The sequence below is a fragment of the Molothrus aeneus genome, chromosome 17, assembly GCF_037042795.1.
Source record: "Molothrus aeneus isolate 106 chromosome 17, BPBGC_Maene_1.0, whole genome shotgun sequence".
In the NCBI taxonomy this organism is placed as follows: Eukaryota; Metazoa; Chordata; class Aves; order Passeriformes; family Icteridae; genus Molothrus; species Molothrus aeneus.
In genome coordinates, this window is record NC_089662.1 from 6,578,365 (window position 1) to 6,606,349 (window position 27,985).

Consider the following 27,985-nt stretch of genomic DNA (forward strand, 5'->3'; position numbering starts at 1 on the left):
TCTCCCACACGATGGAGCAAAGCGCCCAGGCATCTCCTGTGCCCGTAGCCCGTGGCCCCACCAAGGGCTTCTGCACCCCTTTTGCTGCTTACACCCCAAACCAGAGCAGAGTCACTGGCTCGGTGGTACCCCAAGGCTTCAGGCTGCGAGTGAGGGAGAACCAACACAAGCATGGGGGTCTCCAGGCTGCTTTATTGGGGGGCTCAGAGCTGGGGGCCCCACGGTCAGAGGGGCTGCTGTGAAGCAGGAGCATGCTCAGGGCTCCCCTCTTATCCAGCTGCTCACCATGAGGGGAACATCTTGGAACACTTACACCAGCCTTAGCACCGAGGGGAAAACCCCCTGAGTCTGCAGAGCAGGGACCATGCCAGCCAGCCCCACTCCCTCCATGCACCCCTACACCATCCCCATTTCAGAAAATAGGGACCTGAACTGTCTGTAGTTCCCCCAAAGTGGGAAGCAGCCAGACAGCTCTGCTGGAGATTTGTGTTAGAAAAGCATTTTCCTACGTGGCATTAGGATGAAGCAGGTGGGACAGCCAGGCTGCTGGGGGGGTCAGTGTTATAAATAATTCTTGTTCACCCCATCTCCATTGCCAGGGCTCCTCCTGGGGCTGCAGCCCTAGAACCAGCTGACTTGGTTGGATTTGACTCCGCTGAAGCACATGTTGTTGGAGCAGCCCCCGCCGTAGCTGGGGGGGCAGGCTGAGCACGGCCGCCCCACCTTGTAGGGCGCTTCTCCCAGCCAGTTGCCCCTAAAAAGAGAGGACAGCATCACCTCTGAGCATCATCATCCCACTGCTGACACTGCTGGGGGGAGGGAGGATGGCACAGGGGGGCTCTCCCAGTCACTTACTTGATGGCATAGTTGCAGACCAGGAGGATGGCGTGACGCCACGTGCTGCCCCACACCCGCACGTTGGCACAGGTGCCCAGGGCACAGCCCAGGCGGCTCGAGGTTGCCCACACCATCTGTGCCAGGACAGAGAACACACACTGTTGGTGTCCATCCACCCAGACATCCCACAGCTGATAGCCTCAGGATGCCAGCACAGGGCTCTGTCCGCCCAGGGAATTGCATCCCAGCTGCCCCAATCTCTTTGGCTGGATCCTGACCCATCACAGGCAGTGCTTTGTTACCAGAGAGTGACTTATTGCTCTCTCTCTCCTACCTGAACCTGCACTGCTCTACACAGGATTGCCTTGCCAAGCACACATCCATGAGCAGCAGAGTCTGGGTCCCTGCTCCAATTTACCCAAATTAGCTCCTAAACCTCACGCTGAATCATGGCCAGCAGCTTACCCTGCGCACAGGGAGGTCAAGCAAAGACTAAAGCTCCTCCTAAAGCCTCTCCAGGTTAAATCTCTTCCATAAAAAGTGTATGTTGCCCTTTTGCTACTGAGAGCATCCCTGAGTATCCTCATGGATGAGCCACATGGGAATGAAGATGCTCAGGTAAAGGTTGGAGCCATGAAGAATGAAGAAGAGGTAATTAGGGGCTGGCACAGCTCTGATGCCAGGCAGAGGAACAGAGGAGTTTTCCACCTTGTGCTGGCCAGGCTGTGTGGGGATGTGCCAGGGGATGAAGGGGTTGCATTCCCAGGGAGCCAGAAACAGCTGGGTGCTATGAAGCTGCTCCATCACAAAGAGGATTCATGCTTGGCAAAAGTACAAAGCAGCTTTTTTTTTTTTTTTTTTTCTCTTCACCACCTTTAAGTTGCCAGAGGTGCAGTGAAGAAAGAAAGGCCAAAGGAGAGGGAAAAAAGCTTTTTAAAAAATTGAAACCTTCTTGTCAACTGGCCAGAAGGTCCCAGCTGCTCCTCCAGTGGGTTGTGAACCCCTGGGACCTTCCTGCAACAGCCCAAATGCTGGAAAAGCCCAGGGTGGGAGGGCATCTCTGGCATCCCTCCATCGCTGGCATCCCTGCCAGGGTTTGACCTGCCTGATCTGAAGCTAGAGCTGCCAGGGTTTGACCCTGGATCCCAGCTGCTGCTGGCAGAAGAGCTGTGAGCTGCACAAGGCCCCCCTTTGCATCTGGAGCCCGGGGGGCTGCAGTGCTCACCTGTGTGTAGTGGCTGCAGACGGAGCCGCTGCACTTGGAGGGGCAGCGGGGGTTGCACTCCCGGGGCTGGGGGAAGGAGTAGTGCTGCTTCTCCTGGTGCCAGGATTTCACCATGTCCAGGACAGAGCGGTACCTGCAACGGTGCTACAGCTAAGGTGGATCTCCTCCACATCAGGGGTCATGGGTGAAGGAAAGGAAGGGAAAGATCCACACCGAGGAAGTGGAGGAGAGAAATTATTTGGGGCCAGGGCTCATTGGGAACAAGCATTGATGGGAAAAGGGGGGTAAGGACATCCTTGTGCCAAGACCACTTGTGCTCGAGGCCAGAAAACCAGAGACACCTGAGCACTCAGCCATGTGGAGGAGATCCAGGACCCATATCCCCCTGGTCTGGGTGCCTGGCAAAGAGGGGAATAATGGCAAACTTCCCAAATGAGCAGCAGGCACCTCTGCTTTCCTTTATTTACCCATCTGCAAGAGCTGGACCTTCCTCCTCCACCCTGGGGTCCTTGACGTGCCTCTCAGCTCTATCTCACTCCATGCAATGCCAGCTCAGAGCCCCTCTGCTCCTTGACTGAGGCGCTGCTGCTGCTCCTCCTGCAGCACTGTGGGGTGTGGGGCTTTCCCAGGAGCTCAGTGTGCCTGCAGGGCACTCACCTGCCCGATTGGATGGAGAGGTTCTGTCCCACATACTTCATCAGCTCGGGGGGGCCGTGGTCCCACAGGCAGCGCGCAGCCCACGCCTCCGCTGCCCTGGCCAGCCGCTCATCCCACACCTGGCCAGGGAAAGGAAAAGGGCAGGCAGGAGTTTTGGATTCCCAGAGGAGGGAAGAGCTCCCTTGTGCTATGTGGGCTTTCTGACCATCCCTGAATGTCCAAAAAACACTGACTCATGTATCAGGCTTGAGAACAGCCAGTCGAAGGAAGCACAGCAGCATTTCCAGGAGCCATGGACCTCCCCAGCTGCTGCCACAGCTCTGGACACACAGCATAGCAGAGCAGAGATGCCCTGCAGTGCCCTGTGTGTGTGACTCCCTCCAGGAATGAGCTCCTGCACGAGGTGGAGCTGAGCACAGGGGTGAAACCCTGCAGCCCACACAGCTGTCCCAGGCCTCAGTGCAGCCCTGACCGGTGAGCACAGCTGGTTCCTTCATGCATTATTTAAAGCTCCCTCACCCATCCTGAAAGCCTCTGGGGAGATGCCTGTGTGAGTTGCTTTGGAAGGCAGGAATTTAGGCCAAGCAAGAAGCAGTGCAGGATGCTCCTGGGCATGTCTGACCTGCCCTGGTACCCAGCAAGATGGGCTGCTGTGTGCTTCTCCAAACCACATCCAGGGACCACCCAGCTGCTCCTTCAGAGCTGGTCCCCTTCCTGGGAGCAGAGCAGCATGTGGCACCTCCTGCCCTGAGGGTCCTGCCCTGTGTAGGCTGGAAATAGCTCCTCTTGGAGGACCTTTAGGGCTGGGTTAGAATTTCCAGGCAGGGTGGAGAGAACCTGGGGAAAGCTCTGCCCAGGGTGACCCTCATCTGGAGTTGCCCACCTGTCAAGGCTGTGCATATCCTCCTTGACTCACTCCTGAACATTTATTCTTCTGGGAGCTGTCACCCCTTGGAACACTCAAAAGGGACCCTGGAGATTGTGATGGGATCATCCCTCACAGATGCAATCAGGGGAAGCTCCTACCTGGGCTTTGGGTTGGGACCTGAGCTTTTCATGCTTGTGGCCACCTCCCAGATGTCCCAGACACTGGCCCACAGATCCTAAATCTACCCTCATGCGGAAACATCTCTGTGCTGGGACTCCATCCATCCTGCACAGAGGCTGCATGTGTCTGCTTAGCTCCTGGGACCCAAAAAATCCCCCAGGGCATGTGTTCAGCCAGGAACCTGACATCCCTCCTAGGCTGGGGCTCCCACATCAGAAGTGACCCCCTTGATCCCACCAGAGCTGTGGACTACCCTGCCCCAGCCTGACTCACCATGTATTCCATATTGGCAGCGGGGGGGGACACCTGTGCCCTCACTTGGTTGTGGTAGTCCAGAATGACACTCATGTCCTGGGGGGACAGGAATCTCTTCCGCCGGCCCCGCGGGACCCCCTCGCCCCGGAGCAGCCCCGCGGCCGCGCCCGCGGGCGGGGACAGCAGCTCGGTGGCGTTGGGCAGCAGCAGGGAGCTGGACAGCTGTGTCACCCAGCAGCCCAGGGCCGTGAGGTACAGGTGCAGGTGGAGCACGGCCATGCCAGCCCGCCCGCTGGGAACAGCCGGCAGATTTCTGCTCCTGCACGGAGATAAGCAAGGACAAGGGGGATTGCTGGTCCCTGCTGCTGGTGTGCAGATCTAGGAGAGAAAACAGCACAGGCACCAGTCAGGATTGCAAACACCATTGCCCAAAATAAGGTGGAAACAAATTTTCCTTTTCCCTATTAATAATAGTAGTTTTTCTCTATTAAAATATTAATATTTAAAATTAATCTCTTTAATAACCTTATTTATCAGAGCAAACTCCCCAGGACTGTCAGGGATATGCCTGGGGAATTGATTTTCTTGTTTGTTTTAAAAAAAGATAAAATCAGTAGAAAGTCTCCCCTATTTTTTCACTTATGGCACGTACCTGTGGCCCAGGGGATAGTTAGGAGTATGCTGAGAGCCACTGCAGCTGCCTGCCCTGTAACTTCCCAGGAGTCTGGGTTGTTGAATAAATCCCCAGCACAAATAGAAACCTCACACAGATAAAGAAACTCACGGCAAGACTTAAAAGCATTGTCGAGTCGTTAGGATTTAGGTGGAAAAGAAAAATTGCCACTGCAAAAGCCGAGTATTTTATTAAAAAAAAAAAAAAAAAAAAAAAAACAACGTAAAACGCTGGAATATCCCCTCATCCGCCAGCCGATGCACCTCCTAGCATCCCTGCCAGCCCTTCCCGGAGCAGCGGGAGGATGTTCCCCGAGCACGTACCGTGAGCGCTGCGCTGGGAGCGGCGGAGCCCGGCGGGATGGAGCTGCGGGATCGGGATCAGCCTGCGGGGCAGATGCGGGAGGCTCGGCTCAGCCCCGGCGGGCAGCCCGCTGCGGCCGCTGACGCACAAGCTGCATCCTAACTCTTCCCCCGGGGAACGTGCTGAAGTTTGGAAAGAGCCCTGCCAGGAGATTTATAGGCTGGTGAGTGCCTCGGCGCACACAGGCTCACGCAGGCACAGGAGCCCCGCACGGCGCCGGGGGGAGCGGGCAGAGCACGGCTCGATGGATGCCTCGGCGGGCGGAGGGGCTGCTCCTCGCTGCTGCCTGCGGGTTTGTTCAGGCTACCCACAGGAACAGGTTCCCAAAGTCATCTCTTTGCTGCTCGTCCCCTAGCTGGGATCTTGCTGGAAGCAGCGGGCAGAGAAGCGAACCCAGGTCGGTGAGGGATGCACAGGGGGTTTTGCCCCGGTAAGGAAGCAGCAGGAGCCCCGGGGTCACCCCTCTTTGGTGCAAGCTTAGCAGATGGCAGAGATGTCCCTGGTGGCCACACACGTCCCTGGGCCAGCAGCTCTCCCCGTTATAGGTGAAGCCACTTGCTGGGCTGGGCGTCGCCACCTGTGTGTAACCCAAGGGCTGGGACTTGTCACAGCCACAGGGACTCTGCCCATGGCCCCACTACTGACCTGAGCTGGCAGTGCCCAGCCAGGGTTATCTCAGGGGAAAGCTGTGCTCCCTCCACGGTGTCCATGTGTCTGTCCCCAGGGAGGGGAAATGGCTGTAGCATCTGAAAGCCATATCCTGCAGCATCAAGTGTGTTTCCCTACAACATCCCTACACAGTCACGATGCCAGGGGACAACTGAGTTATTGCAGGTCCCAGAGACACCTGGCCAGCTGGAGGCTTCTTGCAATGCCTGTCACATCTTCCTCCCACCGTGCTCAGAGCCAGCACAGGTGGCCATGTGTGACCTGCTCGCTGCTGCCATCCCCCCCCATGCTACAGTGCCCCAGGTGAGCAAGGTGCTGGTCCCCCTGTGCCTCACCAGCTTTGGGTTCACCACAGGCAGCTTTGGAGCCAGGATCTGGCTCTTCAGTTGCATCAAGAGGAGCACCAAGGCCAAACTCCCACTCCTCAGCTGTCAAGGGGCACAGAGATGGAGTGCAGGGAGGAGAAGGCAGTTCCATAGCAGCAGCGGGTCACTGCTTCTCATGCCCACAGCTCTGACTGACAAGAACTGAGGATCCCAGCCCCATAACTCCTGCCTGTGCAGGGACTGACAGCATGTCCCAGAGCCTGGCTGGCTGCACCCAGCTGCCCCAGAGACCTGATGTGCAGCAGAAGCTGCCCAGGAGCTCAGGGAGGCGCAGACCTGAGCATGGAGCAGGAATAATGCCCAGGTGCTGAGCTGATGTGCTGTATCAGTACAGCCTCACCCTACTGGGAGCCTCCAGCAAAAGAGACCCCTTTGTTCATTTTTCCTGGCATTGTCTCTCTCATAAAGCAATTCAAGGTGCTGTGGGCCCTGGGGAGCTGCTGAGACATGTGCCAGAGGGGTATTTCCATCCATTCCCCATCCAGCAGGTGGGATGATGGTTGTGCCACTGAGGAGACAGGGAAAAAGCAGCTGGGGCATCTCTGGCCCCAGTGCAGCACTGCAGGAGGGGATCCCTCAGTACAGAGAGCAGCAGCACCCCATGAACCAGGGCTGGGTATCCTGTGGGGAGCTGGGCTGTGCTGTGGATGGCACTGGGAATGCCAGGGTGTCAGGGTGGCTCCCATAGCCCTCTGAGTTTCCTGCCTGTTGTAGGGTCTAACCAGCTCAGCCTCACCTTCCAGCACCAGGTCACCCCAAAACACCAGCCACCTCTCCACAGGTGCTGGGCAAAGTGCCATCCCCGGTTTGCCAGCTCTGCAGACACCCCTGTTTCACGTTCATCTATGGAGACAGGTCTGTCAACTCCAGGGACCAGCAGCAGGACAGTGCTTTGTGCTGCACCAGGGGGGCAGGCACTGGTGCTGCCTCCCTCCACTCAAACCTGGATATCAAATCTCTCATTAGCGAGGCTGGTAAAGGCAGTTTCATTCCCAGCAGATTAAAAAGGCAGATGGGGACATGCAGCAGTGATCTTAACTGGGCAGACTGGGAGGTGGAGCTGCTGCCAAGTGCACACTGAGGTAAAGACTCTGGGGCTGTGTTGGGGAGAGGATGGTTTTTAATGATCTATTATTTCACAGAAGACAGAGCCCTGAGCAGCAAATGCTCATCCAACACTGTGAACTGCAAAGCTTTTAATTTGGGGGTTTTTTTTTTGAGTTTTTGTCTCCTGGGAGCTCAGGGAGATTGAACCCACCGCAGCTCCCTGTGCCACGCAGCAGCTGAGCCTCTGCGCAGAGGCAGGGCGAGGGTTTTGTCTTGGGTGCAGATTGAAAGCACTGCTTAATCAGCACTCCACGAGACAATCCAAATTCCAGGAACTGGAAGGGGTTTGTGTCCCTGCCAGGCGTAATATCCTGCAGCCCAGACTGGCCCGGCTGCCAAAGCACACGGTATCTGCAGCGAGGACCTCGCTGGAGCCAAGAAGCACATGCATTCAGCTGGATACAGCCACAGCAGGCAAATTCCCTTTCTAATGAGCATCAGGGGGAACAAAAAAGATAAATCACTGCGTTCAAGCACTCTCTTGGCAGAGACACCCTCTGATGCTTTTATGACCAACAGACAGCAGCTTGCTCCAGAATAAGACATAATGGGACTTGCAGGATTTCTCTGTCATGTTTATTTCTCCCATCTGTTGGCTTTGGGCATCACCCATCACCCACATTCCAAGGTGGCAGACGGTGACATGAGCCCATACAGGACTGAGCAGGGCTTTGCCCTTTGCTGACGCCAGGATCTGCTGTGCTCCCTGAGCCTCCTGATGCCTGGAGCAGGTTTATGTGGATTTCCATAGCAGGAGACTTCTCATTTTGGGGTAAAACACAATGAAACCAGGGTCCTGTCTGAACAAAACTTTCCCCAGGCAATGCACAAGCTCTGTTGCTCGAGTAAAATATTCCCCTCCTATCAACTGACAGAAAGGCTCATTTTCCATCTTTGCTGAAAGATGTTCCTTTCCCCCAGTCCCACCCCAAACATCAAGAGCACCAGATGCCTTGGTGCCCACCCTGGCAGGGAAGGAAAGTGGGGCTTTTGGTGGATGTTTTTATTTATGGAGTCCTGTAGAGGTCCAGCATATCCAGAGCTTGGTTCCTCCTGACACATCATGAAGGGAGATCTTCCTTCTGACTTGGAGCTTGGAAGATTTGATCTCCACATCTTGTGACTTGAATAAGCCCAGGCTGGGCTCCTGTATGTTCTTTTGTGATCTTCCAGGAGTGAAACACCCACTGAGGTGTAACAAAACTGAGATCAGTCCTGAAGTCTGAGGGCTCCAAAGTCATTCTTCTTCCTATTTAGGAGTTCTTTGTAAATGCTGAATCCCTTACTGAGCTAAGCTGAACCTTAGAGGTTCAGCTACTGTCAGACCTCACACTGAAGAGGTGACCATCAACAGGGACAGGAGCTCTTCTGGAGCCTTTCATACAATGCCCAGCACATCCCTCTGCTTCAGGTGTAATGTCCTCTTATAACCCACAGTTCCTGCTTCTGTATTTGCTAAGGTGAAGAAAAACCTTTCCCATTTTGTATATAGTGATGTCGTAGAGAGGCATCAGGTGAGAGTGTGGGCAGGAGCCTGCACGTGTGGGTCTGACCACCCAGGCACAGAGCAGCCTTGCCCTCAGTCTGGCTCCTGACCCCTCTCCAAAAGGGACGTGGGCTCTGCAATTGGCTCCTTTTAGTGGTGCAGCTGGCCAGGACTAATGCTTTTGAGTCCTGAAGTAAAAACCACTTGTTTTGGGGTATTAACTAAGGTGTCCCTCAAGGCTGGCATGATCCTCCATGAGCCCCTTTGTGAACAGGTGGGTCTCAGGCCCCCACCTCTCCCCTGTGGCACTGTCAGAGCTGTGGCTCCACCATCAACCTGTGAGGAAACTCTGATGGCTCCAGCCAGCACCAAGATATATTTGGAACCTTTGAAAGGTGAGAAATTTTTCCACTAGCTCTAGAAATAAACATCTCTGAAGTCAAGCTCTGTGGACAGTAGTTGCTCGCAAAGGTATTTTTTTACAGTAACTGGGCTAAGTTTAGAAATTCACTTAAATAACACGGAAGCTCCTCTCAGCACAATTTGGAAGATAGTTAATTTGCTGCTTGCTAACAAATGGTTCTTTAGCCCAGTGCTGTGGGTTTGTGATGGTCTCACTGCACACTACCAAGGGGAGAAGAAACTCTCAGCTCCGTGGGAAGAGAGACCCATCACACCCTGAGTCAGCTGAGACCAAGACAGACCCAAACCTTGGAGCTGAACATCAGCTGTGAGCTCCTCAGCAGCTGCAACCAGGCTGGGTCCTGAGACCCCCTGCCCCAGAGCAGTGCTGTGCCCACCCTCCATCCCCACTGCACGCCCACAGCTGCCCCAGCAGGTGCAGCCCACATCCAGCTGTGCCCACGGGCCCGTGCCAGAACCAACAGCCCTGGAAACACGGCGCTGGTGGGGTTTTCACCGTGCTGCTGCCAGATTTGTGCATGATTGTTTTCCAGGCTCAGTGGTGGGAAACCCATCGCTCACACCCAGGAGTCCTGCTGGGAATTTCCCACCTCACCAGCCTGCACAAAATTCATCATCTGGGGTGAGCTGAGATCATGTCTTTCCTCATGAACTGACACAACCACTGTGTAGTGGTTGGGAGTGGTCCAGCAAAGGGCTGGATCAGCTGCTGGATGGGGGCTAGTGCATCCCAGCCCCGAAGGCCCAGACCCAGGGAAGTGAAGTCAGGACACCCTGGCAGCCTCACCGTGTAATTTTCTTGCTTGGACGGGGGTGTGCCACAGCTTGACTGCAGCCCCTGTGTATTCACTCCATTCCCTTATTTTCCAAGACCAAAATTAAGATAGAAACTGAGCACCTGGCACTGGTTCACAGACAGGTTTTTCGTGGCTGCACAGGGAGGTCTTGTTCCCATTGCTCCTCTTCTTGGGGTGGCCTCACTGCTCACATGCCCATAACTCCACTGGAGCACCAGCAAACACCCTCTGACCATCCCACCACTGCAAGGTTCCTTGTCTCCAGCTGAAAAAAGGTTTTCACTGTAGAAAAACGCTGCCAGTGTTTGTTTGTTTGGCTCAGATTAAATGACTGGGGCTAAGAGAGATTCTGCTTTTCCTCCCTGCCTCTGAAGGAAGAGGGCGATGTTTGCAGTGTTTTTTCATGCCGTGGGATGTTAGGATGGGTGTTAAATTCTCCCTGGGGTCTGCCCGGGGCAGGGAGGGGGAGATGCAGCTTAGGTGGGTGATGATCATCCAAAGCTTGGGGGGATTTAAAAGCAGGCTCTGGTGAGTGCAGGAAGGTGGTGCAGAAGGAAAGGCAGAGCACAGGAACTCTCAGGGACATCCAGAGGTGATTCAGGGGCTTTGGGTGTGTTCACATTTCTGCACAAGGCTGGGAACCAGCAGCAGTTCAGCTCTCCCCAGCAGTGCTGAAGCAGAGCGAGCAACTCACAGGTGACACAGGGATGAAATCCAGAAGCTTTCCATCTCCAGAGTGACACTGAGCAAATCACTTTCCATACATAATTCTCTGCCCATACTCTCCCATCTTGATTGATCTCACCTACCAGAGGGCTCTGAGAGGTTCCTGTGATCTGTCCTGCATCAGAGCCAGTCCAGCCCTTCCAGGTGAGCAGGGCAGGACTGTGCAGGATTTCTGCATTATCTGCCAGTTCCTGGCATAGAAGCTGAAAGGAGCCTATGATATTTTTCTTCACTTTTAAAATCTCTTGCTGTACCTGCACATCTTGGGCCTTCCTGACTTCTGCCTACAGAAAGTGAGAAGTTTGATGGACATTTTGTATTTCCCCTCCACTCTCCCATGTATCTCCCAGATGTATTGTGAGTCTTTACCAAGAAATCTCCTTTTTCTCATGGGACTTCCAAGCTTTCCCACATCCAGATGGCTGCATCCAAGCCAGCAGATTTCTCTCTGCCTAGACATGAAATTTCTCAGGTACAGCCATGGAGGCTCAGAAGTTTGCAAGAACCACTTTGCACAAAGCTGGAAAAACTTTGGGAAAGCAGCAATTGAGACTCTTGGGATGTTCTGTAAAATGGGAGAGATTATGTCTACATCTCTCTCAGAAGGGACACACACTTCTCAGGGTCTTTCCTCCCTGACTAGAGGACATGCTGACATGTGAGTCCCAGAAAATCCTGGAAGTGGGACACCTCCTCTGAAGATGAGTGCTCTGAGGCTGGTGTGAGTGCTGGCAGCTCCACTGTGATAGAAGGAGTGGAATGGGGCATTCCTGCAGCTCACTGGCATCTCTGTCCATCGCTCAGGCTGTGTCCACACCGTGACACAGAGGCCTGACAGTGGCTTGTGCTGACACACCCACGTTGATGTGACCTTGCCTGTGAGCCACGAGCAATGGGGAGGAAAGAGCAGCAGAGCTGGGGACACCTCAGTGCCAGGAGGTGTGCCTAATACTTATTTGATATATAAAAATATTTTGATCAAAAATATTTTTTGATATATAAAAATATTTTGATCTTTGGATGTAACCACCAAACATGCTGCAAATTCCCTACAGCTCAGATCATACCCTTCCTATTCACACTTGAGTAGAGCTGGGGGGAAAATGTGTGGCCTCCAGAGGTTTTCAGGTGCCTGAGCTTGTGGGGGCCCATGAGGACCAGGGCTGATGAGGTTCATGCTGTCTTGATGCCCCTCCTGTGCTTGCCCTGCCCTGAAACCAGGGGAGGTGAGAGTACAGTGCCCCAAGCACGGGGAGGGAGCACCCCCAGAGCCTCCCCCAGCATTTCCCAGCCCGTGTCCCTCAAAGACACCCTCAGGGGCTTTGCATAGACCCAGCTGGACCCTGTTACAGCCCTTGCACTTCCTGTTGTGTTTTTAACATCCAGCTGAGGGTTTCTGGCTAGAGAAAGGGAGGGTGGTATTGCCCCAGGCACCATGTTGGAGCAGTGAAGGTGCAGGGTTAGGTTTGGAAAGGGGGTGAGGAATTAGCCCAGCTCCATCCATTTGCATTCATCTCACCTGGTGCTCAGCTGTTTCTACTTTTTCCCTTCCCTTTTTTTTATTGAAGCTGCATTTTCATGCTGTGCTGATAAGCAAGAGGAATCCTGGGGGTGGCTGAGTGTGTCTGAGTTTCCCCCTCCAGCAGCTGCTGCAGTACAGACATCATGGGCAGAGCCCTCTTTCCCAAACAAACACCCTGAGTCCCCCTGCAGTGGGTTGGTGGGATGTCAGAAGCCAGAACTTGATAAATTCATGTGTGTTCTATGGTGTTGTGTCTCCTGGAATAGGTGACTCACAGTGTCCATGGTTGAACCTGCAGCAGCAGGTGGGACATACAAAGTGCTCTCTGAGCAGCTGATGCCCGTCTGATGCCCATCTGGCATCAGTGAAGTTGTTATAAAGCTGCAGCAGCAGTGCTGGGAGCAGGACTGGTCTTCTCCCCAGACAAGAAAAGGATTTTCCCCTCTGCCTGCTCCAGTGATGGAAAGGATGAGGTGAGTGCAGGAGTTCATGGACCGTGCTGAGGGGAGGCCTCCAGGTCTCCTGGCAGTGTTTTGTGTCTGCCCAGCTCCTGAAGTGGCTCAGTAAATCAACAAGGCTCCCCTCTGTGCCTGCTGAAACCCCTCCAGCCGTCTCACACCAGTGACTGCTGAGGTGATGAGGGGGGTTAATTGACTCTGACAAATATTTACCTGTTTCTCTGGTTTGCAGAAACCTCGCTCCAGCCCCAGCTTTGAAGTGCAGTTCAAAGCCCCAGCAATGCTGACGTCCTGGGAGGATGGAGCTCACCCCAGCATGCAAAACCTCTCCTCTGAGAGGAGGCAAATGCATCCCCCATCCTCCTCCTTGGGCACCAGGTGCAATCCTGGCATTTTCCATCATCTCACAGGGTCCTGCTCATCTTCCCACTCCAGAGCAAGATCTGCTTTGCCAGTTGTTTGGGGCCTACATTGAATAATCAGCCCAAAGAAAGGCCTTGTTCCAGCAGAGGCAGAACATGTTACACCTGTATTTTTGTTCCTAACTTCTGAGTGGTGTCAACAGAGATTGGGCTGAGTTGCACATATGTGGTGGGCTTATATTAAAAAAAAAAAAATCTTGTTTGAACTGTACAAATAAACACTTGTGAAAAGAATCCTGTTTCTTTAAGTGAAGTTGGTAAATGCTCTGATTTAGTTAAAGCATTAGGATTTGGCTTTAATTTTATTTTTCACCAGAATTAAAACTAGACGAGGAAAAAAAAAAGTTGTTTATTCTCAGAACAGGTAGAGTCTAAGCAGGAGGAGCACAACACCCATCACCTACCACCTCCTCCTTGTGCTGCTGGTGACAGGGGCTGGTCTCTGTGCACTGTTGACCACCCTCCACACCTTCCTTCCACTTGGCAAGGGTCAGGCTGGGTTGCTGTGTTTTGGGAGATGCTGTGTGCCTGGCAGGCTGGGATGTGCTTCCTTGGTGAAAGCCAAGAGCAGCCAGGCTGGGCCACCTCACACTGCAAATTTGGGCCAGACTGTAATGAACCAGTCATGGTCCTGCCAGCCCCTCGAGCCTGACAGTGAAATGCCAGGAGATGCCTTGAAGAAGGTTCAGGAGCTCAAGAACTTTCACTTCAGGCTCAATCTGCTTGAGATGTTTGGGAGCATTTAAGCCTACTGGCAGTTCTGTTCATGGGGCTCCAAAACTCCTGCAGATGATAAAGAGAAGGGTCCTGGATGGGAAAAAGTGGGAAAAACTGGAGCCCAGGCACCAGAACAGGTCTGAGCTTCTATTTGAGGTAAATGTATTCCTTCCCTCCCCTCACCCTGGGGATGGCTGAGCTGGGCATTGCTCAGCACCTCACGCTGACACATCCTCTCACCTTGGTGCCTTCCTGCCCCTCTTGTCTGTCAGGTGCCACCCATGCCACCCATAAAATAAATTTATTTATTTATATAAATAAATTCCATGGCCTGGGGCATCCTGGTTTCTTCTGCCAGAGGTTGAACTATGGGGCAGCCTGGTGGTGAAAGCATGGCAAGGTTAGCAGAGATGTTGAGCTCACTGAACACAGGGAATGCATAGGTAAAAAAACAAACAAATAACTCTTAAAAATAATAATTTATAATATTGGGCATCCAAATTAAGCCTGTGACAGAATTGAGTGCACTGGCTCTTTGGCATACCCTTTGAACATCTTTGTAATTATTATTTTTTTGTCTGCAGAGCATTTCAATGGTCATTGTGGTCAGGAAAAATCCAAATCACATTTCCAGCCAACACTTTTATCATTATCCAAGCCAGTAAAGCTCAGATTAAATATTATGTATACCTATATTTTAGATTTATACTTAAATATTTATAATTATACCTTGGACTGAAATAGCTTATGTTTTGTGGCTGGCTGTACCTGGTATCCAGTCAAGAAACCATGACTGTGAACTGTGGTCCTGCAGCTAATCAACACAAAGTCACTTCCAAATTTTACACTCTGATTCTTTCCTGCAAATATATGAGCTAAAAATGCAACAGTGAAGTTTAAAAAGTCCATATTTCTGAATTTGAATTAATAAGCAGAGTTTCCTTCCCATGTTTGATCAGTTGCAATAAAAAGTAGTTTCTTAATCTAAAAATAAAAAAAGCAGCAATGTTTTGGTAGAGTACCTTGAGGGCCACCCAGCAAATGGTTTTGTGGAAGTTGTCATTGAGTTTTGTGTGATCTCTAATCTGTGCTTGATAATCCTTATAGAATGGGAATAAAAGGGAACAATAAATAATGCTTTTAGTGCATGGCTAACAGGAAGGTTAATTGGTCTGGGCAGGAATTAATTCCCCATAACTGCTGCTGGGAGAGCACTGCCCACTCAGCCTACAGGGAAAAACTTCTCAGCAGCTACCCCTGAAAGAAAACACATCAAGAATCAGATTAATTCAAATGCACAGGTGTGGGGATGAGGAGGTTCTCTGGCAAACACGGAAGGTGTGAATTATGTGTTGAGGGAAAAAAGGGGAGTATTTCATCAAGGAGCTGCAAGTGCAGCCACCACAGCTGCTCAAGGAAGTCAGGCAATTAGAGATAAACATGAGTAATTAAGATCATTTTATGCCCAAGTACATGTACCCTTAATCACAGGAATTATATATTTTTTCACATGTAATCTCATCCCCACTTCATCTGCTAATGGGCTCCTTAATCTGTATTCTATGCAGAGTAGCTATTTTACATCTTTGTGAACTCTGCTTATTTTTAAGCTCTTCAGACCATCATTGCAGCCCTCTGCAGCCTCACCATTTTCTCTGAAAGCCATTTAGGAGTGAGAAGAAAAGAATCTCTCCCATACTCTGCTCTGGGTGTGGGGATACAGAGCCTAAGGGTCTGTGGCTGGGGAGGGAGTTTGTCAGAGCCACAAATTAAACTCATGTTTCTCACAAGACCATTCTCTCCTGTAAATCAAACCCTGTCATTAGTCTGCTCTGCTGTGATCTAGCTGTGCCAAACAAGAAATGTAAATATTTTGTAGCAAGAGGTATTAATTTTTAGCATTAATAAAGTTTGCACCACTGAAAACTGAATTGGTTCTTTCTTATGCTTTGCCCCATATACCAAAATATTTTGATCTTTGGATGTAACCACCAAACGCTGCAAATTCCCTACAGCTCAGATCATACCCTTTCTATTCACTTGAGGAGAGCTGGGGGGAAAATGTGTGACCTGCAGAGGTTTTCAGCCTGCGTCTGTCTAAATTTCCTGGAGTAATTTCCACATCTTTTTCTGAAATTCCTGGTGTTTCAGGACAGGGAAAGACCTTTCCCATTTATTTGGGCAGCCACACAGGTGATGAGTTACCAACATGTCCCTTCTGTTTCCCTGCTCAGCATCTCCATTTTAAATAACACATATCCCCTTTCAGATCAGCCTTGGTTCTGCCTGGACCCATGGCAAGGCTGGGGCTGGTAGGAAGAGCATCCCTTCCCATCAGAGATGGGCAGCAAAGATCCAGGCCAGCTTGAGAGAAAGGCTGCTGTGCCTCCACCCTGGGCTGCATTTCAAAGGCATCACTGACACAAGGGAACAAAGCCCAATATTATTTTTTGATCTCTGTTCCTAAGCCAGCAGTGAATAGAGAAGGCTGCAGAGCTCAAAGCACTGAGGCTGATGGAAGTGTCTCAGCAAAGGGCCAAAACTATCTTAACTTCAAGCTTAAGCTCCCATTAGACAAAGAAAATACAGCCCAAATTACGCTTATGTAGCACCTCTCATGCAAACATCCCAGGACACTCCAGGATCAAACTCAAACACAATCAGTCATGGAGATGTGAGCAGTGCTCACCAAGGAAAACAGAGAGCAGGGGAGGCTGGGCAGGAATGAGCACCTGGCTCCCCCAGGGAAGGGCCCCGGGCAGGCAGGGATGGGTCAGCAGGTGCTGGCAGGCTGTGGGAATTGCTGGGAGGGGGGAGGATGAGCTGCGAGGACAGAAGATCTCCCAGATCCCAAGGGGTTGTTAGCACTGGGGTAACTCATCCCCCCCAAGTGTGTGGACACAGGCTGATGGCTCTGCCAGCCTGACAGGCTGGATGCTTGGATGGGCACCCGCCAGCTGCTCCTGGTGCCCCTGGAGCACACCTTCCCAAAAAACCCACCTCACCCCAAACGTGGGTCAGAGAAGAACCATTGCCTGAGTTTGGTAAAAAAAAAAAAAAAAAAAAGTGATTTTCTCTCCTTCTCACAGCATCCCCCCTTGGCCACAACACAGAGCAGTGAACCCAGAAATCTCATAAAATAAAATTATTCCTATTTAGCACAGTCAAGAGGTTTAGTTTGGCTGTTTGGGCTGAGATTTCAATTCAAATGTCTTGGTCCTATTCCACAGCAAACCTCCCAGCCTTTGCCAATTTATTTTTAAGTGTCAGGACACTCAAGACAGCTGGACATCCTGCAGAACTGAAGAATTAAACTCCAGTAACTCATCCTGTGATGGCTTTAAGGCATAATCAGCTTTTCAGTAACAATCTTGCCACTTTCTAGCCTGTAATATTTTTAAGTGATCTGCAGGAAGAACTTGTGAGCAGGAGTCTCAGGTGGTGGCATGGAGGAGTGAGGCTGTGACCCCACTGCAGCATCATTTTCTCAGCATTGAGGTGACAGCAGATCACAAACGCAGCACCTGAGCAAAGTGCCACTGTCTTGCAAGGTCTGAATTTCTCCACAGCTAAATTTAAGTGTGCAAATTAGGTGAGCAGCGGCCCTGGGCTCCTGGAAAGGGCTGCTGAGGCTGTCTTTCCACTGACTATGTTGAAAGAGGTGTCTGCTTCAAGATGAGGAGCCTCAGCTCTCAGAGGGTATCCACACTGTAGTCTCACATCAACAAGGCAGACTTCTTTGCACTCAAAATGATTAGCAGATAATTAACAGAATCACCAAAACAAGACAAATAAAATTTCTAAGCAACTTACTTATTTAAAACAATTAACAACTCCTAGTGTCGTTATTCCTTCTCTAATTAATAGTTGATACCACGTGAACTCTATGAACAGGAAAGATTTCCCTCCAGCCTGCTGCAGGTCATGAGGATGCTTTTTTCAGCTCTGTTGGATCCTATTTCAAATCTCTGCTCAGGGAGCTGGGATCTCCCCATTACCTGTCCAATTAAGTGTCCTAAGCTCTGGTGACTGGGCATGAAGGGACAAGGCTTACCAGCCACTCTTCAGCTCTGGAAATTGTTCTACAGCTCCTAATGAATCTGTCCCTGAGGATTTTAGAGGCAAAATGGGATTACTCAAAGAGAAGCAGTTTGTTGGAGGCCTTGGTTCAAATTAAACCAGAAAAAGAAATTACTCCCAATCCAGTTTTTAAAATCAAATAGTCTGAAAAATTTCAGTTTCAACCAGGCAGGGATTTGATGAGGTTAAGGAAGAAGTTAAAAAAAGCCAGATCTGCTGTACCTGACAAATTAACTCAGTTTAGTGTGGTTTATACATGTCACACCTTGACCAATTATCCGTGAGAGCTTTTTAGGAGCCTTCTGCAATTCCCTTAGAACAAACTTTAGTCCTTGTTCGTGAATGAAAGCTTTATCTGCTGTTTTGAAAGACTTAAATTCCACTACTCTGATTCTTTACAGAGGTATGGCAGTCGGCTCTTCAGAAGGTCCACTGGCCTTGGCTTGGTGCTCATGGCAGCAAATACCAGGCCTGAAAGTAGAGATTGTCTCTAAATCTGCAGAACACCTGGACCCAGCGAGCTTTGCTCACTGCTCTTGCGAGAATCCGTGATTTACAGAGCTAATCCTCAGACATTTCAAGCTGGGCTGAGGATAGAGAACATTTGCAGCCCATGCCATCAGCTGCATTCATCTGGAGCAGGTGCCAGGCTTACGAAATCCCCCTGCGTGTGGCAGACAGCACAGCACGCTTCATTAGCAGCCAGCCCAGCAGCTCCCACCTCCACTGCAAACAGTCTGCACAGCACAGACCCAAACCTGGGAAGCACAGGAGGCAAGGTTTCAAAGGCACAGGGGATTTAGGCAGACAATGAGGGACTCTGTGAAACCTGCTCCCAAGCCCTGCTCATCCTCACTCGTTTGAGTGAGCGCAGCTGCCTGTCGTTTCTAATTCGGGGTGCTAGACATGGCCGTGGCAGTCTTGTTAAAAACAACAGCTAATAAATTGCCAAATGCCATTTACCCTGGGTAACCCTCTTAGCCCAAACCCTCCATATCTGCTGGGGCTGCTTTGATGTGTTGATCTGCTCTCTCAGCCCAGATGTTGTCATAAATTTGCTGACGATGACGGCGAAACAGCTTTGAAATACTCTGGCAAGAAATACTTTCCCATCCTGTCTCAGATGGGATCTGCTTCTCCCCCCCCACCACACTCACATTTTTCTTACTGAGGCCATTGGGATGAATAAAGACTCTTTGTTCATTCAGCCATTTCTTTTCTTGCTGATGATTTTTTTATATTTTAAAAACTAAGCTGAAATGACAGCGGCAGCTGTTTAATAGATGAAATAGGTCTCAAATACCACAGCAATGGCCAGTGTTTGGACACCACTTTCAGCCATAGACATGGAGAGTGAAAAGGCATGAGAGCCTTAACAGCTCCAGAAATACTTTCTCCCTTCCTCTTAAGACCTAGGAAAAATTAAAATAATTCTTCTGATTGAGAACATTCTCAGATTTTCTCATGAATATCATGGTAAGACCCTCTTTTCAGATGTACTGGTAACCTAGTTAAAAGTAGTGCTTGCTCTTTAATGGGGCAAGAGAAAACAGCCTCAAGTTGCACCAGGGGAGATTTAGATTGGAGATTGGGGAAAATTTTTTCACCAAAAGTGTTAAGAGCACTAGCAGAGGGTGCCCAAGAAAGTGGAGGGGTCACAGTCCCGGGAGGGATTTAAAAGATGTGCAGATGTGGCACTTGGGGACATGGCTTTGTGGATGGGTCTGTGGGGAGGCGTCTGTGTGGATCCATGTGGATGGGTCTGCATGGATGGATCTGTGTGGATGGGCCTGCATGGATGGATCTGTGTGGATGGGTCTGCATGGATGGATCCGTGTGGATGGGTCTGCATGGATGGATCCGTGTGGATGGGTCTGCATGGATGGATCCGTGTGGATGGGTCTGCATGGATGGATCTGTGTGGATGGGTCTGCATGAATGGATCCGTGTGGATGGGTCTGCATGGATGGATCCGTGTGGATGGGTCTGCATGGATGGATCCGTGTGGATGGGTCTGCATGGATGGATCCGTGTGGATGGGTCTGCATGGATGGATCTGTGTGGATGGGCCTGCATGGATGGATCTGTGTGGATGGCTCTGTGCAGATGGATCCATATGTATCTGTGTGGATGATGAATCCTTGCAGATCCCTGTGGACGGCTCCCTCTGGATAGAACTATGCAGATAGATCCATGTGGATGGATCCCTGTGAATGCATCCCTGAGGGTGGATCCCTGTGGGTGGTTCCCTGTGAACAGATCCCTTTGAACAGATCCCTGAGGATGGATCCCTGTGAACTGATCCCTGTGAACCGATCCCTGTGGACAGATCCCTGTGGGCCGATCCCTGTGAACAGACCCCTTTGAATGGATCCCTGTGAATGGATCCCTGAGGATGGATCCCTGTGAATGGATCCCTGAGGATGGATCCCTGTGAACAGAGCCCTTTGAACTGATCCCTGTGAACAGAACCCTGTGAACAGATCCCTGTGAACGGATCCCTGTGGGCCGATCCCTTTGAACAGATCCCTGTGGGCCGATCCCTGTGAACAGATTTCTGTGAACAGATCCCTGTGAACGGATCCCTGTGGGCCGATCCCTTTGAACAGATCCCTGTGGGCCGATCCCTGTGAACAGATTTCTGTGAACAGATCCCTGCGGGCCGATCCCTGCGGGCCGATCCCTGTGAACAGATTTCTGTGAACAGATCCCTGTGAACGGATCCCTGTGGGCCGATCCCTGTGAACAGATTTCTGTGAACAGATCCCTGTGAACGGATCCCTGTGGGCCGATCCCTGTAACAGATCCCTGTGAACAGATCCCTGCGAGCCGATCCCTGCGGGCCGATCCGTGCTCACGGCTCCCGGCGCTCCGGGCGCGCTCCCGCGAGCTGCCAGCAGAGGGCGCTGTGTGGCGGCGCCGTGCGGCGGCGCCGGCGGTGGCCGCGCGGGGGCGCTCCGGGGGCGGGGCCGGGCGGTGCGGGCGCTGTGGGGCGGCCATGGAGCGGCTGGAGCGGAGCGGGCGCTGGCTGCGGGCCGCGCTGGCCCGTGGGCCGCTGCGCCGCCGCCTCCCCGCGCTGCTGCTCGCCATCGCCGTGCTCGGCTCCGCGCTCAAGGACAGCGACCTGGTGCCCGACACGCCGCTGCAGAACAAGCGCAACCCGCTCAACGTGTGAGGAGGGGCCCGGGGTCGCGGCCGGTGCGAGCGGGAGGGTCCGGGCAGGGCGGACTGAGCGGGCCGGGGTGCCCGGAGGGGGCTGAGGGCCGGGGGTCGGTGCTGGCCGCGAGTGCCGCGCTGGGTCGGGGTTGGTGCTTCGGTGATGAGATTTCCTGTTCCTGACTGAAAGGTTTCGGAATACCGGGAGTTTGTGGCTCAGTCTTTATTGGAACGGGGGAAAAGGAGCTTTTTTTTTTCCTTCTTAATCTCGCAGATAATTCCTCGTATTTGAATAAAGTGATTTCACTTTCTCTAGCAGGCAGTGGCAGGAGCCGAGGGCAGGGCCTGGAGCTGTTCAGAGGGCTAGGCTGGGTGTTAGGAAAGGGTTCTTCATCGGGATCATAGCTGAGCACTGGACCAGGCTCCCCAGGGCAGCGGTAACAGCACCAGGGCTGGCAGAGCTCAGCGTTTGGACATTTTCACAGCATTTTGACAATGCTCTCAGGCACGTGCTGTGACTCTTGCACTGTCCTGTGCAGGGCCAGGAGTTGGACTCCATGACCCTTGTGGGTCCCTTCCAACTCAGCAGATTCTGTGGTTCTTTGATAGTGACTGAGCTGATCTAAAACCCAGCTGAAGGAATAGGTCTTTTAGCATCTTTCCTAAAAGCAGAGTGGCTGCCATCCTTTTCTTGGCACTTGGGTGATGATCTAACTGGCTTAGTCATTCTGTGAAATTAGTTTGAGCATTTTGAAGGAAGCAATGAGCTGGGCTGGAGCACATGTACTGTCCTGCTACAGGTCTCAAAGTAAAACTAAATTGCTGTTTTCCTCCGTGACTTGGGGAGCTTTGGACTTTACTGATTCAAATCTGTCATTTGGTGACGTAAGAGAAGAGCTGTTTTCAGTGTGATTGAAAGAGCATTGACAGGAAACACTTAGAGAGAAATTGATCTTACAATAAAAGCATATTTCAGTTCAGTTCTCCTTATCAAATAGAGGAAGGTGATCTGTACTGACAGTTCCTGAATCAAGTATTTTTTCTCTGCAAATTACTTGCCTCCTGGCTTGTCAGCAGTAACCTTGGCAGCCTTTCTTGCTTTTAAATAAAATGGGGGGTTTATTTTCAATAATTCAATTTACTGTTTCATGGTAGCAGCTGCAGTTGCCACACAGGCATCACTTCTCCTGTAAAATTAAAGAGTGAATCAGGTACTCCTCAAAATCCTGGACAAGGCCCTGACAGGTTTGTTAGGGTCATAAGGAGAACTCCAGGCTGATTTGGCTTTGCCTTTGATGCTCAGGTGAGGATTAAATGATGATTCTGTGTGTCTGTCCATAGCTCAGCCACAGAGCAGAGTTCAGCTGTCTCTGTTTTCAAACTGGGCTCTGGGTAACAAAGGGGCTGAACAATTCCCTCTCAACCAGCTGAGAGGAAGCAAGCACCTTGGAAAGTGCTGATGGGAGAAGCAAGATCCTGGACTGTGGCCTCCTTAACTCATTAATAAATTCACTTACACGTGCTCCAGTTTAAGATTTGAAAAGAGATTGAGTTAACACAGTACTCTCTTCTGTTAGGATATCAACACATTGTCAGCTGGATTTCAGGATTTTATGGGCATCACAGCAAAAGTTTTCAGGGCAGAGAGTGAATTTAGAGATGGAAGGATTTGTGTATGCTAAAAGAAGGCTCTCATTGATTGAAAGGACAATAAAGGAACAACATTGAGCTGCTTCATTTATTTAGAAGGACACGAGAGAGAAAAAGCTTTACAGGCTGATGAGGGGAAAGAGCCAGCACTTCTAGCTGTCTTAAGAGGCTGAGGTTGTGAAAGGCTTTGTAAGCAAGGATAATTGAGATGGTGGAAGAGTCAGAGAAGGGGTTACTGTGGTCAGGGTGGCAAGCTAAAAATACATTCTTTGCAGCTGCATTTTGAGTAGGGCAGAGTTGAGCTGCTTTGTAGGGTCAAAGTGATTGCAAAACTGAACTGCAGGTCTGCTGCAATGAATGAGGGCTCTGGGCCCAAGGCAACACTGCCTTGGGAACAAGTACCTGCCTGAGGAAGTATTCAGGTTTTGGGCTTGAGGGAAGTACTGGGGAGAGGGTTAAGATTGTGGCTAAGCTGTAGTTTGGGAGGAGGGCACAAGTGTGGCATTCACATTTTCTGAAAAAATCCCTTCACCCAGGATTTTTCTCCTGGGAAGCTGAGAAGCCTCAGAGAAAAGGAAAACAATTCTGATCTCATTTGCTTCTCCTCTGTTTTGCTCACGTGGACTGTATTTGGAGATTGTTTACCCACAGGTGATTGTTTTATTGGATTCTGGTGTGAGTTGTTTTGACTCATTGGCCAATCAGGGCCAAGCTGTGTCGGGACTCTGGAAACAATCACAAGTTTTCATTATTATCTTTTTAGCATTAGGTATCCTTTCTGTATTCTTTAGTATAGTATAGTATTCTTTAATATATGATAGTACTGTAAAGTAATAAATTATAAAGTAATAAATTAGCCTTTTGAGAACATGGAGTCAGATGCATCATTCCTGCCTTTGTCAGGACACTCCCTGCAAATACAATAGGCACAAATCTGTAATTTAGATGGTTCTGAACACTGACCTCGAGCACTTATTCCACCACTTACCCCACTGCTTGTGGCACTTCACCCATGCTGGTGTCTCCTTTGCCTTTCCTCTGGCAGATACTTCGTGAAGGTGGCCTGGGCTTGGACTCTGTGGCTGCTGCTGCCCTTCATCACCCTCACCACATACGAGCTGGGCCGGAGCAAGCTCCTGTACGGCCGCACCCGGAGCGCGCTGCTGGTGCTGCGGCGCCTGGGGGCCCTGCTGGTGGGCACAGCTGTGTGGTACCTGTGCACTGAGCTCTTCATCTACATAGAGAACCTCACAGGGGAGTGCTCCCTGCAGGGCAAACCCAGCCAGCCAGGCCAGCCGCCCCGGCTCTACGGCTCCAAGCGCGAGTGCCAGCGGGACAGCGGCGTCTGGAGCGGCTTCGACATCTCGGGCCACTGCTTCCTGCTCTCCTACTGTGCCATGATGATCCTGGAGGAGCTGGCTGTGCTGGAAGCGCTGGCCATAGAGCACAGCTCCAAGCTGCGGGTGGTGATCAACGTGCTGCTGGTTTCCCTGTGTTCCCTCACCATGATCTGGGTGTTCATGTTCCTCTGTACTGCCCTGTATTTCCATGACTTCAGCCAAAAGCTTCTCGGTGTGCTGATAGGTCTGGCAGCTTGGTATGGGACATACAGGTTTTGGTATTTAAAGCCCTTTTCACCTGGACTACCTCTTCCAAATATACCTTTGAGTTCAAAGAAATACAGCTATAGCAGATAAAATAAGGTTTGAAATGTTTTGGATTTTGCTTTCAGTACTGGAGTAGTTGAATGTAGGAATGGTTACTGTATTTCCAGTGTAAGGAACAAGGTCATGGGTTGGAGGAAACTTAATCTCTACTAGCCATTGGCTGGCAGGTGGTAATGAGCTTCTTCCCTGGGAGAAGAAAAAAATCACGATTGGAAGAGGTCTGCTCTTGTTTAGGAGCTGCCAACTGGGATTGTCAGCAAAGAAATCAGGAGCTGAATCTGTTTCTCTTGCTAATAAATGGAGTAGCAGACCTAAGGCTAAAAGAGGCCTTTGATCTTTAGGAGTGTGATTTATCTCAGTTAATTCTCCCTCTTCCTTTTTGAATTATGTCAAGATATTGTGGATGATCCAAACCTCAGGCTTTTTTTAATGTTCCTATTTGTATTGCCTTATGGGAAAGCTCTAATAATCACAATGCTGCTAAGCATTGCAAAAATATCAATTCTTGTGGAAAGCAGTTCTGTTGTGAAACTGGAACATCTCATGTTCTCAAGTGTTAAAAACACTAACTTGCCAGAAATGCCTCATAGCTGCTTCTGCAACAGAGAGTAAATCTGAGGTGCATTGTCTGAAGCAGACTGTGACTATCAATTCATGCCATGTCCTAAAAGGAAACTCTTGGAAAAACAAGCCTTAACTTTCTCCTTAGGTGAGGTAGATGTAATAATATTTTGTCATTTTATTCTAGACACTAAAAAACCCAAACTTCTTTCTGTTTGGTAAAAAGTCTAGTATGAGGATTGGGGTTTTAAGTTTTTAAAAATCTAATCCACTACACACTTTGCAACAACAAATTCCTTGGGTTTGTTTTTTCTTCTAGAACAACTGTGGAATTCTGGTGTTCTGAACGAGCTAGCTTATCCTGCTATTTCCCAAATAGTCTGCTTGGTAATGAGTGAAATGCACTGTTTATCCTGGGAGCTGCAAAGCAGAGTGTGCTTGGAGCAATATTTATCCTTGCAATACCAATAAGCTATTTAATTTTGATTGCACATAAAGCTGTGGCCACTTTTGATGTGGCTGTAAACCCACTACTGAACAAAACCCTGCTATTAGATAATGAATAAGGGTGAGGTGGGTTTGCTCATCTTATCAGTCAGATGTTTAGCATAGTTTTTATCTCTAAAAGCTTTTAATTATTCCATAGAGGCTCATTCATGGTGCAGTTGCATGAAGTGTGTTTGGCAGTGATGACAGGACAGCCAGGAAGGGCTGTAGGCAAGGCTGTGGGTCACCTCCACTGACCCCACAGACTGCAGAGTGACTTTTTCTGGCTACAGGGTGTGATGCTCCATCAGGTAATCTTGGCACGTTTTGCCAGCTCAACCTCTCTCTTCAGCAAGAGAGTGGAAGCATTTGCAATTCCTCCAGTAGTGTTAGTTCCATGCTGTGGTCTGCTTCTGAGGAGAGCTAAATTCACTGGAATTCCCACTGAATTTGGTGGCAGGTGGGAGTTGTGTGTCCTTAGAAAGAGCAATTCACCTCTCAGAAGGAAGCTGTCCACGGGGTTATGTCTTTTCTGTCAAACTCCTCTTGGTTTTGTATTAAATTGCCTTTTAAGCTGACTCTTTGAAAATTGCACTGATTAACTCATATTGGGTTTAACTAAATTTGTTTAAACAATGCAAATATATTTGCAGACACTCTTTTGATGTAATTTAAGCCTACTCCCAGTAGAGCTAAGCTAGACTGCAAGCCACATTCACCATGAAAAAGGATTATATACCCAGAAGGTTTTATGATTAATTTCATTAAGTTTCTGTTTTAGGTTATCTTTATGTAACTTTGCTGTATAGAGAAGCCCTTGGAACAGGAAATGCTGTTTACTTAAACCAACTGACTTGCTGAAATTATGTTCATTTTCACAAATGTTTTGTGCAATCACTGTGGATATTTCTGTCCACTTTAACCAGTGTCATGCAGATTATTTTTTTAAATGGAAATAATGTAGGATATGGTTATTCTCTTATTTAAACAATGAAAGAAAAACATTTGAAAACTTTATCAGTGTTTGTGTCTTTGAGAATCTGTTCCTGCTATCTGTAAAGATGCTGTTGTTACTCTCCACATCCCTAGATGACCCAGTCCCTCAGAGTTTGTGTGACTACTGAGATGTCTGATCAAACTGGCACTGAAAATTCTGCACTGTTTTAAAGGGTTAACAGAGGATGGGTTCTCAGGAGTGCAGGGTTTTAAAAAGAAACAAAACCAAACAAAAGCCATGGCTAACTAAAGCAAGTTTCCCAATGTGTGCCTATTACACCAAGCAGTTCATTTTGTAAGCATGGTTTGTTGTAGCAGAGGGAAAGCCTAATCCATTGAAATGTATGGGGAAACTCCCATGGGCTGGAATACTCCTTGTGAGTTTGGAAATCCTGGGGTCTTTCTCAGTGCCCAGACACCATGGGCCAGCTCTTGGCTCAGAAGGTTCCCTTGTGCTCCAGAACCTTATTTGTGCTTTTTGGCTCTACTCCAGAGCAGGAATCTGCTGCCTTGTGCTCCATCTGGAAACTTAAGGTTGCAAATTTCTTGTTCACATATTTGCCATCACATTTATCTGACTTCCTTTCTCTCCCAAATTTTATCATTAAAATAAAAATTGCAGCCACTCCACAACAGATCTGCAGCCAAAGAGAAACAGTGCTGGGAGCAGCTGGATTTGGTATCCTGTGCCAAAGGCACAAATCAGCTGTCAACAGATATTACTGGTTTCTTTCAAGTGTTGGGATGGATTATTTTTTTTTATTTTTCTGCATTAAAGTATTCCTGTTGTTCTCACTGAGCTTTCTGTCTGCAGAATTACCTAGGGAACTTTTGTCTCCAACATCTCACTAATATATTTCAACATCTGTCCGTTGATCTTTCATTGCCTGTGTTTGGGCTGTTGTGTGGGCCCTGTTTCACAGTTCTTTCACAGGAGCAGCTTTTGGCCTGCCTGTGTGGCCAAGGCAGCTCTTGGTGACTTAAACATTTTCCTCTGCTGAGAACAGGTAGAGCACAGTGGGAAGAGAAACTGCCTTAGGATTCATTTCACTCTTCACTTACCTGGGACTCTTTCAAATGTTGGTGTCACTGCAGGTGAGCTCAGGCAAACAGGAAAGTTGAGGTCTTTCATAAGAGCCATGTGAGCAGCTCAGACTTTAAACATGCCTGAACCCAGGGTTTGATTTTTCTTCCAAGTTTGTTAAAGCAAACGTCGTCCATGAATGCTTCCCTGGTGCTAAATGATATTCCTGGTTTCCCAATTTATTTGTGTGTGCTGAAACCTGGGTTGTGGGTGGCTGCAAAAAAAAAATCCTGTTTTCTGTTTTGGTGTGTGGCAATTGGTGACAAAGTGAGAAACACCCAGTTATGCCCCGGAGTGCACTTAAATGGAAGAAACTGCTGTGATATGTTAAATATTTTGGGAAATCAGTCTTTAGTTGTGAACACAAGTCAATGGTCACTTCATGAAATAGTAACTGATTTTTCCACTGTGGCTTAGTGTTCCTCAAACCAGGACACTCAAAGTAGCTCCCTGCAGCTTCTCTGCAATTGGCCTTCTCCAGCTCTTTGATCACCTTGTGTTATCTCCTTTTGCTCAGAAACCTGTTTCCTGGGA

At 49.9% G+C, this 27,985-nt stretch overlaps 2 protein-coding genes across 2 annotated transcripts; one reads left to right on the forward strand and one right to left on the reverse strand.

Moving 5' to 3' along the window:
• Positions 1-186: 186 nt before the first annotated feature.
• R3HDML (R3H domain containing like) lies at positions 187-5,158 on the reverse strand. The gene is made up of 6 exons (XM_066561724.1): positions 5,019-5,158; positions 4,041-4,400; positions 2,720-2,838; positions 2,063-2,195; positions 856-971; positions 187-754 (listed from the first exon to the last, which is right to left on the reverse strand). Exons 2-6 carry the CDS (start codon positions 4,299-4,301, stop codon positions 622-624), a joined length of 762 nt encoding a protein of 253 aa, XP_066417821.1. The 5' UTR covers positions 4,302-4,400; positions 5,019-5,158; the 3' UTR covers positions 187-621.
• Positions 5,159-20,849: 15,691 nt separating this feature from the next.
• FITM2 (fat storage inducing transmembrane protein 2) lies at positions 20,850-26,388 on the forward strand. The gene is made up of 2 exons (XM_066561457.1): positions 20,850-21,022; positions 23,703-26,388. Exons 1-2 carry the CDS (start codon positions 20,850-20,852, stop codon positions 24,352-24,354), a joined length of 825 nt encoding a protein of 274 aa, XP_066417554.1. The 3' UTR covers positions 24,355-26,388.
• The last annotated feature ends 1,597 nt before the right edge of the window (positions 26,389-27,985 follow it).